Genomic DNA, 12,349 nt, shown 5'->3' with positions numbered 1-12,349 from the left:
TACATCCTATATGGGTGCAAAAGCAATCAGTGTAAAAAAAAAAAAAATCTTCATCACCCCTCACAAGTAGTACAGTGTCACCATGGTGACACTGTACTGCTAGGGTGACAGTATGTAAAAAATAAAAAAAAATATAAAAAAATAAAATAAAAATGTAAAAAAAAAATGTTTAAAAATTATAATTTTTGCTTATAAACTAATTTGGATTTTTTTTTTTTTACTAAAAAGATAACGGAATAAATTTTGGCTAAGATTTATTATGAAATATTATTTATTTGCAAAATTTTATTAAAAAAAACACTTTTTTTCAAAATTTTTGGACATTTCATTTACATAGCAAAAAAAATACAAATCCCAGTGGTGAATAAATACCACCAAAATAAAGCTTTATCTATCTCAAAAAAATGGTAAAAAATTCATTTGGGTACAGTGTTGCATGACCGCGCAATTGTCATTAAATTGCCCTGGTCAGGAAGGGGGTAAAAGTGTCCGGTCTGGAAGTGGTTAATATAAAATGTTATACCAGTATCACCCATGACACTAATTTAGCAGAGTATTATGGGTTTAAAAAAAAAAAAAAATTAACCGTAGCCTCTTTTTGTGATTTAATTTTTGTAATTGAAAATGGTTGTCAGTGTTAATTTTGAGGTCAAATTAATCAACAAGATGAACACTGGTGGTTCTAAAGGCTGAAGGTTTTTTTTTTACCCTAATGTATTCTCTAAATTAAACCATTGCACAGAGCAAGTAAGTATAATGTGTTTGTTTTTAAAAAATTCAACTTTACAATCACATGAACTCTATATGGAGCAATAAGATGCAGGAAAATAAGGGAGATGAATCACTCTAACTCATTCAGCTGTACGATGATTCAGCTCCATAAAGAACAGGCTGTTTTCATATTAGCCTCATGCATATGTAACAATTATAATTTTTATTTTTCCTTTAATTGCCCATGTAGCTCTAGGTCAAATTTCCTTTGCACCAGGGTATTGGAATATTTTAAGACCATGTTCTAAAACCATGTCCATTTACATACTGTGAAGGAATATCACAAGAAAATGAAGAAACCACATTTAAAAACAAATATATAACATGGAAAAAATATATGCATTCATAGTGGCAAATTAAGTCTGTAACTCTATCACAACATACCGATACTCATTTGATGGTACTATACCCCAAAGATCCAGACCATCCTCTGTTAAAGTTCCTGTCTGGTGAGAAAAGTAACATAAGAATTCTGAAATTACTAGAGAGAATGGTAGTGTAAAACTATCTCAAAGCTTTGTTTCAAAGAAATAGAATACTACATGGCATGATCTGAATTGTAGACCTAAAACCGCTGGGAAAAAAATACCTCTGGGAAAAAGCAAAATGGTATTGTTTGTAAACTAGAATAGAACACAGACAAAAAAGACTTGACCCAAAGGGGCAAAATAAAACAATATTTATTGTATGTATGGTACAAATTACACCGGTTATATAAAATATATTTGTTAAAATTATATCTGAAAGAACACATACCTCATTTCAAGTACATAAGCTGAATTCTTCATTCAAAAAACATATGATTCATTCTAATAAACAATACCAAAACAACCAAAGTACTGTAAACCAACCAATTTGATACTTCCTATGCAAAACAGGCACCTATATCTTGACCTTAAGATCTACTACATGCAGGGATATTTCTGAGGAACCCTCCTATAACATTTTGCGTGCAGCCAATATAACTATGGATGAGCTGCAAGACCCAAAACAGTGCAGACTTTTGTATGTATATACTGTATGTATGTATGTGAAACCACATCTAAGAGGGGAATAAACTGTTTAAACACAGATCTTTCACAGTCTACATCAACCATTGCAGCTGCCCTTAGCACAGAAGAGATCACTTCTTACTGGTACATATTAATAATGTACCCTGACATCAAAGCTTCCTCATAAATCACCTCTCATTTCGCATACATAATGAATATTGGTGAAGGATGTGTAATAAATGTTACGTTTCAGCTATGCATTAAAATTGCAGATAGGAAATTGCAGTTAATATAAAAAGTGTATGTCCACCCTTTACCAGAACAGGACCCTCTGGCACCCAAAATGCCAAACTGTAGGTTATACAGAGAGAGAGAACAACTCTCCATGTGTCATCAGCGGTACTTCACTGTCACTTTGAGATATATATATATATATATATATATATAGAGGTTGACCTGCTTCACACTTACACTAGGAGTGCTACACTTTCCCGATGTAATCTGCAGGACTAACCTTTCAGGTTGACAGCCTGGTCTTGCACAATGCAGGAGGCTCCTGCCCCAGCTGAAAAGTCCACCCCCCGCCCATTTCCACCAGCACAGCACTCGAAAAGAAAGACTGTCTTGCGTATGCCTTCATCCAGCCCTGTGTCCACATTCCTGACTGATCTCCTTTATAGTTTCCTCTCCTTTATGTCTGGTGTTAACTGTGCACTGGCCAGGACCTTGCATCCTTAATTTGTTTCCAACGGGATCGCAGTGAAAATGGACAGAAAGGACAAACTTTTGTTTGTACAGTAGTATGTACTTATGAAAAATTCCACATGCATATATGTATTCTGGCAAGTAAAATTTCACCAGTACCTTATCAAAGCAGAAAAGGTTAATGGTTCCACAGAGATTGATCCTCTGGGGACTAATACAGAAAATTCCAGATTTCTCAAGTCTTTTCTGGGCATACATAATTCCTGCAGTGAGGGCAGCTGGGAGAGCTGGGGGAACTGCAATCGTGATGACATCTAAAGCTTTTTTCACCACCTCTCCACCATCAGCCTGTAAAATAAAAGATGTGCACAATTGTACAAGGAGACGACAGAGTAAAACTTTACTAGCAAAATTTTTCTACTGTGTGCTAATATTTTTGCATTCAAATGTTTAGGTTCTACCCTATATGTTAAAGAGGCGAAAGCAAGTCAAAACTGAGCTTAAATCTACTCTCAACCCCCATTCTATCTACCCTTTAAAAAGGAAAAAATTTCTATACTTACCTAGTCTGAAGTCGCTTTAGTCCAGTCTTATGATCTCTCAAGTGCCATCTTCAGTATAGAGAAGAGATTGCCGACAATGGATGCAAAGTCTGGGCAGTGACGTCACCCATAGGCTTACTATGGGGCATCCATTGCCAGCTGTCCACCCTCTATACTGAAGCCAGTGCTGAGTCACGATCACGTGACTGGAATGGAGTGTCTTCAGAGTAGGTAAGTATAGGCATCTTTCCTTTTACAGGGTAGATAGAATAGGCTTAGAATGAAGGTGGGGAGTAGATATAAGCTTAGTTAGGTTTTGACTTTACTTTCACTTTACACTTTTAGGTCATGACTTATAACCATAGACCAAAATTTTAAAAATGAAAGTCAGTTTATACCTCAATTGAGGTATAAAAAAAACTGTAGAATTGTCAAATTAAAACATTGTTTTGTATATACTGTTTAGCAAATAAAGATGGAAGGAATATTAAGATTTCCATCAGAAGCCCCTTTGTTGCAATGATCTGCCGTATGCATGAGGTCAGTACAAACCTGCATAAACCCTTCTAATGCTCAATTAGTCACTCACAGACCAGCACTACTAATCTGTTGCTTTATGAGAGTGGGTAACATCATGATTAGTGCAGTGTTTTTACTGCTAAACTCTTGGCTGTTATTTTATTAGTGAGAGTACTCGACCTGCCCAACTACCAGCATGCAGAAAAAGGAAAACAAAGAACAGGATATTGTAACATTGATTGAAAACATGAAAAACTGCCTTTAAATCCTGTATAGCTTCTTATTATTGAATGATAAACACCAAATAAAACCTATACAGGGACATTTTTCTCACAGTTGCATAAAAAAAAACTTAAAGAGACCCTGCTATGTAAATAAGATACCTTTAAAGGAAACAACTGAATGCTTACTACTCTTGTTGGCCACACTACTCAACACTGCTCCATTCCAGAGAGCTGTCCCCTGAGGCCACTGGGAAACCAGCACATACGAAGTGTGGATTTTCTGGGTCCCACACACCTCATTGGTTCCTCCCTTTGACTTCAAGTCACAACTGTACCCTACTCTAGAAGAAATATGTGGAACTCCTTGGTCCCCTGCAGATCTCACTGGTTCCTGCTTACATGACATCACAACTTTATCCTACATTAGAAGAAATATGCTCATTTTCTTGGTCCCCTGCGTGTCTCAATGGCTACTTCATCTGACCGAATGTCATTACTGAATCCTACAGTAATGTGAGGTCAGAGGGAGAAACCAATGACAGCAGTGTGGGATCCAGGACACAAACACTCCTGAAAGTGTTGTTTTTTCATCAGACTTTGGGAAAACAGTTCTCTTTAACCAAGCAGAGCGAGTGCCAGTTGATATAGGTGTTTGGTCTCTTCTTCATAAGTATGTACTTTGCTGAAAGAGTTTTATTCTGTAACAGGGTCCCTTTCAAAGAGATTTTAATTACTGTCTACTCTATTCAAAACAAATGTATGAACCAGAGTTCCACTTTAAGAGGAAAATGTATAAAACAAAAAATAGAGAGTAAAGAATGAGTTAATATGACTGATTAATATAGGCATAATATTGATGTCTTACCCCATCCAAAGCAAACATACAAACAGCATAGACCATCCCAATCATAGACAAACCAATCAGGCTGCAAAGGAATATCAAAGCATCCCTGTAGAGCTTATAGTTGACTGGCTTTGGGTAGAGGATAGACCGTACCAGGTCACCTTTAGCTGTATTAAAGCCTAGAAGAAAGATCATAACATATTGTTGACTACTTAGAAGGGAGCAGTAGAACAATATTTGAAATTTATTATAAATGAGCTAGACAGTTTTTGAAAGCATATAACATTGCTTTGAATTCTTTCTCAAGAAATATGAAAAGAATCAAGGGTTACAAACTTTGCCAGCTGTGTTTTGCTGTGGCCCCACTGGGGATATTTCTCTCCTAATGACAGAAGTCATGGGACCGAATGTAGGGTGAAGGCCAACCATTTGAAGCTGTATGTGAACAGAAGATGAGCAAAAAATCTCCATATATAACATATGGCAGCTTCTAGTGATTAAAAACTGAATGAACCCATACCTAAGGATGGTAAATCATTACAGTAGCTGCAAACTGCAGCTGCCCTAGTTTAAACTTCTATTCTCTTTTAGTGTTCTAGTTTTCTTAGTATACTTCTAAAGAACTTTAAAATGTAACCACTCGAGTTCCAGCATGTAACACCTCTTCATTACCAGGCCATTTTTCAGTGCAGCGATAGTTTGACTGATAATTGCTAGTGCATTCATTACTATCCACATTTAAATTGTTTTTGAGGCATATAGCACTTTTGATAAGTGGTATTTAATAACCACTGGAGTTTTTTTTATTTTTTTACTATAATAAGGTAAAATTGAGAATGTGCTATAAAACATACACTATATTGCCAAAAGTACTGGAACACCTGCCTTTACATGAACTTTAATGGCATCCCAGTGTTAGTCCGTAGGGTTCAATATTGAATTGGCCCACCCCTTGCAGCTATAACAGCTTCAACTTTTATGGGAAGGCTGTCCACAAGGTTTAGGAGTGTGTCTATGGGAATGTTTGACCATTCTTCCAGAAGCGCATTTGTGAGGTCAGGCACTAATGTCAGGCCTGGCTCGCAGTCTCTGCTTTAATTCATCCCAAAGGTTTTCTGTTGGGTTGAGGTCAGGACTCTGTGCAGGCCAGTCAAGTTCCTCCACCACAAATTTGCTCATCCATTTCTTTATGGACCTTACTTTGTGCACTGGTGCGCAGTCATGTTGGAACAGGAAGGTGTCATTCCCAAACTGTTCTCACAAAGTTGGGAGCATGAATTTGCCCAAAAGGTCTTGGTATGCTCACTGGAACTAAGATGCCAAGGCCAACCCCTGAAAAACAACCCCACACCATAAATCCCCCTCCACCAAACTTTGCACTTGTTACAATGCAGTCAGGCAAGTACCGTTCTCCTGACAACCGCCAAACCCAGACACGTCCATTGGATTGTAGTAAAGAACAAAAAAAAAAAAAAAGAGCGTACAAACCTTGCGCATTACCTCAGTAAAAAATTAATGTATTTATTAATAAGTTATACTCACAAGAGTAGCAGTAAAAAAAAGGCATATAACATCCAAAACCAACACAGGGTTAAACGACACGTACTAGTTCCATCCAGAACCACTGCTAATCTTGTGAGTATAACTCATTATTAAATACATGAATTGTTTACTGAGGTAATGTCAGGAATGGACTGGCCAGCAATGGTGGGACTCACCTGCCTTTTGATCTGCAGTACCAGGGCTGGCCAGCGGGTGCTCCCAGCAATCAGAGACTCAACCTTTCAGCCAGCTAACACCTGGAACTGATGATACTGGTGTATTTAAGGGATGGCCAGACTTGCAGACTCTGCCTTGGTGTTGTGTTTGTCCTGGGCCCTGTATCTGTCCTGCATCTGTTCCTTTGCTGACCCTGCCTGATCTGAACCGCTGCTGACTTCTCCTGCTCTGATCCCGGCTCGCTCCTGACCATCCCTCTGCCTGACCCTCTGTACCACGCTGCTTGCTACCTGTTCTGATCCCTGGCTTGTGACCCTGACCATCCCTCTGCCTGACCCTCTGTACTACGCTGCTAGCTACCTGCTGAACCTGGCCTGTGACCCCGACCCATCTCCGCTTGCTCCCCCTGTACCTACCTGCCCTATTGATATTGACCCGGCCTGCCTGACGACGCTTGCTTGTATATACTGTTATCTGTGGGTGGTTGGTTTGGTTTGTTTGCACTGTATCATGTTTTAGTATTGCACTGCGTTTATGTTTGTATGGTTAGTGTTAATAAATTATATTGTTTATCACATATCTGAAGTCTGCGTTTCCCTGCGTCAGTCACACACCTCTGGTCACACCTGGGAGCCCTGACAGGTAATGCGCAAGGTTTGTGCGCTCTTTTTTTTTTTTGTTCTTTACTACAGTCATTATCGAGGTTCCCCAGCTTCATGTTAGAGCTGCATAACCTTTGATCAGCATCAAACTACTTAATTGGCTCTCCTCTGATCTGAGTCCCTGAACATAGGAGGTGTTGGATATGTGTTGACTGGATGTCCATTGGATTGCCTGATAGAGAAGTGTGATTCGTCACTCCAGAGAACAAGTCCCCACTGCTCTAGAGTCCAGTGGTGACATGCTTTACATGACTGCATCCAACGCTTTGCATTGCACTTGGTGATGTAAGGCTTGGACGCAGCTACCTGGCCATGGAAATCCATTCCACAAAGCTCTCTACGCACTGTTGTTGTGCTAATCTGAAGGCCACACAAAGTTTGGAGGTCTTAAGCTATTGACTCTGCAGATAGTAGGCGACTTCTGCGCACTATGCGCTTCAGCATGCGCTGACCCTGCTCTGTCATTTTACGTGGCCTACCACTAGCTATTGACTCTGCAGATAGTTGGCGACTTCTGCGCACTATGCACTGACCCTGCTCTGTCATTTTACGTGGCTGAGTTGCTGTTGTTCCCTGTGACGATCGCGGCATCAGACCCCCGCCCTTCTCACCAAACTCGTGACAGAAGGACTATCCAATCTAAAACCGCAATGTCACGTGCGTAACAATGCCACGCCCAGCTGCACCTTGCACAACAATTTTCCAGCTAATGGACCACAATCGATGTATCAGCAGCCTGAGCGCAATTGTTACTAGGTCAGGTTAATTATGCAATTAACCCTTCACACTGCCACTACCTCCTTTTTTTTACAGAGAAAGAGGAAACTCGACAATATCAGCAATAACACTATGATGATTGAAATAATCGTCTGTATACCACTGTCACTGCAGGCAGGTTATACAGAGGGTTAAACACACACAGTAGCGCTTTTCAGCGGCAGGAATTTGTAATTTGCATTAAAAAGCTTTAGAAACAGTTCAACACTTTTCAGTAAGTTTTTTCAAATGACAGTAAATACATGTCAATGTCACTGTCTTTTTTCATTGCTGGAAATTTGGCTGCTGGGTCCATAACTGGAGAGGCGTTCCTGCGCTCTAGGGACCAGAGGTTCTGAACCTGTCGCTGTGGCTGGAGCCTCGTCATCCCCAGTTCGTGCCGATCAGCTTCCCTCTGTACCGCCTCTCTCTCAGCCGCTGCCTGGTATTCCGTTCTGTTTGCCGATGCCTGGCATTCCACAGCCTCTCTGGCCGCCATTGCCTGGCGTTCCGCAGCCTCTCTGTCAGCCGCTGCTTGGCATTCTGTCCGCCGCTGCCTGGCATTCCACAGCCTCTCTGGCCACCGCTGCCTGGCGTTCCGCAGCTTCTCTCTCAGTACTTAAATCACTTTTGCTCATTTTCCTGTATTCTGCGTCACCAGGCATAATTGCAAGCAAAGATAGAATAGAAAGTAGAAAAAGGAAGGAGCTGTTGCTATATGTCTCTCTTTCTCTCTGTGTGTGTATATATATATATATATATATATATATATATATATATATATATATATATATATATATGTAAAGAATATGCACCACTTGTTTCTAAGGACTGTTTCCACAAAGGTTACAATCCTTCAGTGCAGAGCTAATTCCTAACAATGCACTGAAGCTCTAATGCAAACTATCCCACGTACGCTGCCAGCCAATATGTGACGATCACGGCGTCAGACCCCTGCCCTTCTCACCAAACTCGTAACCAAAGGACTAGCCAATCTAAAACCACGGTGCAATAAGAATATTTACAGAAACAGATGTAGGTAGCCAATATATATATATATATATATATATTTTTTTTTTTTTTTTAATTATTATTATTATACAGTATTTATAGCGCCAAAGGGTTTGCTCAGCGCTGTACAGTAGCAAGGGGGACAGAACATGAGACAAGACAGTAACAATACAATACACGAGGTGTTCGAGGGCCCTGCTCTTTCGAACTTACAATCTAGGAGGGAAGGGAAAGTGGTACAGGAGGAAATGGCTGTGGGGGATGGAGTGGTGGGAGGAGTGGAGGTGGTTAGTTGTTAGGTGAGGTCAGGTGTTAGGTGAGGTTGGGGTAGGCTTCCCTGAAGAGGAGGGTTTTTAGGGTGCGCCTGAAGGTGAGGAGGGTAGGTGACAGTCTGATGGATCGGGGTAGGGAGTTCCAGAGGATGGGGGAAATCCTAGAAAAGTCCAGCAATCGGGCGTGGGAGGAGGAGACCAGGGAGCTAGAGAGTAGGAGGTCCTGTGAGGAGCGGAGGGCAAGGGTAGGGTAGTATTTGGGTATCAGGTCGGTTAAGTAGTTTGGGGCGGCGTTGTGAATGGCTTTGTAGGTGAGAGTAAGCAGTTTAAATTTGATGTGTTGGGCAACTGGGAGCCAGTGAAGGGATTGGCAGAGGGGGGAGGCGGATGTGCAGCGGTTGGTGAGGTGGATGAGTCTAGCCGCTGAGTTCAGGATCGACTGGAGTGGGGATAGCGTTCGTTTGGGTAGGCCAGTGAGAAGGGAATTGCAATAGTCCAGGTGTGAGATGATGAGGGAGTGTACGAGTTGTTTGGTTGTGTCTGGGGTGAAATAGATGTTGAATGTGGTGTCTTGTTTTATGCTTTCTCAGGAATGTCTTTGAACTCCCATGAAGGACTTGGTTTACGCTTTTACAATATCCCAGTTTGCACAGCTACCAGATGGGGGCACCTAGCTGATGAGGTTTTATAGCCAGGACGCTCTCCCACTGGGTTTCGATGCCTTTTTGAACTCTGCATCAAACAGACCACATGTCACTCAACAGAGAGGGAGGGGGGGATGATTGGAGGAGGCAGCCTGCTTTGGGAGTGAGAAATGGTACAACATGGAAAATTCTTAACAAAATGGAAGACTGCGTCCATCTCTGTGGGCACAACTGATACATTCCCAGTTGCTTTCATTTTGTTATAATACCACCAACAGTTGACCGTAGGATATTTAGTATCAAGGAAATTTCACACACGGACTTATAGCACAAGTTGCAACCTATCATGGTACCACGCATGAATTCACTGAGCTCCTCAGAGCAACCCTTTCTTTCACACGTTTGTAGAAGCAGTATGCATGCCTAGGTGCTTGATTTTATACACCTTTGTCCATATATATGATTGGAACACCTGAATCCAATGATTTGGAGGGGTGTCCCAATACTTTTGGCAATATAGTGTATCAAATTAACATGCAGTACAAACCCCCCCCCCTGTTTGGTAGTAGACACCTCAAGATTTTTTGAAAGTGAGACATGCTTGTATTGCAGAGGTTAAAACATGGAGCTTGGTAATGGTGCACCAGAAAAATGTATATATCATACAGCGTGGGGAGGAGGAAGAGTAGGGGTAAATGTACAGGTCCCATATAGTGGAAGAATGGAAATGAGAGGGTTAATGTACAGATGTGCAGGATAAGGGAGGTGAAGAGTTGATATTCAGGTCACATGCCAGACAGGCTGGAGATCAAATATACAGGAGAGGAAGTGAAGGCAAAATCTAAGCAGATTAAACTTCAGCTTTAATGTCACTCTGTAGTGCAACAAGATGATTAGGGTGACACTCGAAGAAGCCACTCTTCTCTCCTTTGCTTCATACTTCCAATAACTGCAGACATGGGTATGCAATCACTCCTCAGCTCATCCATACCTTTGGCTTCACACTAAACATCAATACAGCTGTAGAATTTTGTAAGTTGAGTGTCTACTTGTACTCACACCCACATGGGAACATTCATCTGGCTTATTTTAAGCGGGCTATAGATAGGTCTTTTTTTTTTTTTTTTTTTCGCTCAATCAGTGGGTTGAAAGAAAAACGGACTTGATTCCCCCATCCACACATTCGATGTGGGGAAGTCTCACAGGTCAACACTGCAGGTTTTAAGTGATAGCTGATCAAGTGGAAATTTTCCAAAAGGCTGGTGGAACAGAAGTTGATCAGTCGATCAGCTTCTGTTGAACCACAGTGCCCATACATAGGAGACTTCACAATTCTGGAAATGGTTAAATCATGAGAAAAAAAAAACACATTGTTTTCATTATTTTTCCAATTTTTCCTGAAAAAAACAAAAACGGCTTTGGAAAAAATAAACAAAAAAAAAATTTTCACCAATGTTTCAATTTTTTTCCCCAGGCCTTCTCAATTCTACCCATGGATCAAAATTCAGCAACTGTATAACTGGGCTCTTTTAGAACAATTAAAACACGTCAGAAGGAGAAGCCCAGCTGTATGGATACTAAACTAATAACATATTCACAGTGATATCAATGTTCAATGTGAGTCCTCCATTTTTCAATTGTATGGAGTAAAGAAGAAGAGCTTGACTGTAGGGCGGCCGAATGAGAGCAGAGGTGAAGTTACCAAATCAAGGACAGGATATGTCTATTTGGGTCTACAGATTAAAGTGTAGCCAAGGCCATTATTATAACTCATGGGGCCTCATACTGCCTGCCTGAAGGTCTCCCCCTCACTGCAGTGTTTCTAACCTACTGCACATAGCAGCCCTGATGGTGAATCCATCCCACACAAAAAAAGGACCTTTAAATACCTTACCGCGCATACACTGTAATTGTGCCAACTGCAGTTCCCAATAGTTAAAGTTTCTCAGGGTCCAATGGTGTATCTGGCACCCGGTGCTGATCATTTTTCAGCCTCCCCTCCTTCCTTTTACACACACACAAATTAACTATGGGCTACTGTATACACAGTATCTTATCATGTACATTAAGTTACTTTCCTTATTATTAAAATCTTACTATTTAAATCTTAAGCCATCATTAGGTAAATATTACAGTACCTGTTCTAAGTACAATAGCTTTCACATGGTCTACAGCTTTGGTCTGGATGACCTCTGTTCCACAGAAGAGAACATGTCTCTTGTAGTCATGTACACTGTGAACCTTCCATGGTTCTGTGTTGTCTGTTTTCGGCAAAGGAGTCTTGGTAACTGGGATACTTTCACCTGCAACCATTAGAGACGTATAGTTAACCATTTGAATACAAGCATTCAGAGGGATTTAAAAGGCTCAGTGTGCTTTGTTACAGAACTGCAACCAAAATGTACAAGCTGAACTCATGAAGGATTCAAGATCTTCCACAGTTATATGTAATCCTAAAGATTAGCTGCATTAGCCTAGATTAAGTCTCAGAAACACCATGCCTGAACTATATTTCATATTGAAATGCACACGACATCTTCCAGGGCATATACTAATGCATGTTTCTCCTTGTGAAATGTATTGTACATTTTGAAGAGATTAGATACGACCCAAAAGCTTATCAATGCCAATCATACTCTTCTATTTTCAGCAACCTTTATTTTTCCTCTTATACTGTATTTTCTTCTG

General features: G+C 40.6%; 1 protein-coding gene across 1 annotated transcript in view; it reads right to left on the bottom strand.

The window, feature by feature from the left end:
- Nucleotides 1-12,349, bottom strand: part of LOC149445010 (putative cation-transporting ATPase 13A4) — a 116,326-nt gene that overhangs the window by 57,823 nt on the left and 46,154 nt on the right. The window contains exons 10-13 of the mRNA XM_089654305.1: nucleotides 11,800-11,964; nucleotides 4,619-4,776; nucleotides 2,628-2,816; nucleotides 1,156-1,217 (exon numbers count right to left, since the gene is read on the bottom strand). Of these exons, the coding sequence (XP_089510431.1) occupies nucleotides 1,156-1,217; nucleotides 2,628-2,816; nucleotides 4,619-4,776; nucleotides 11,800-11,964 (574 nt within the window). The remainder of the gene's footprint in view (nucleotides 1-1,155; nucleotides 1,218-2,627; nucleotides 2,817-4,618; nucleotides 4,777-11,799; nucleotides 11,965-12,349) is intronic.

This window comes from Staurois parvus, unplaced genomic scaffold, assembly GCF_062004578.1.
Source record: "Staurois parvus isolate SC_StPar_1 unplaced genomic scaffold, SC_StPar_1.0 ptg000750l, whole genome shotgun sequence".
Lineage (NCBI taxonomy): Eukaryota > Metazoa > Chordata > Amphibia > Anura > Ranidae > Staurois > Staurois parvus.
The sequence above is the reverse complement of the archived record's forward strand: the minus strand, read 5'-3'. Positions and strand labels throughout refer to the sequence as shown.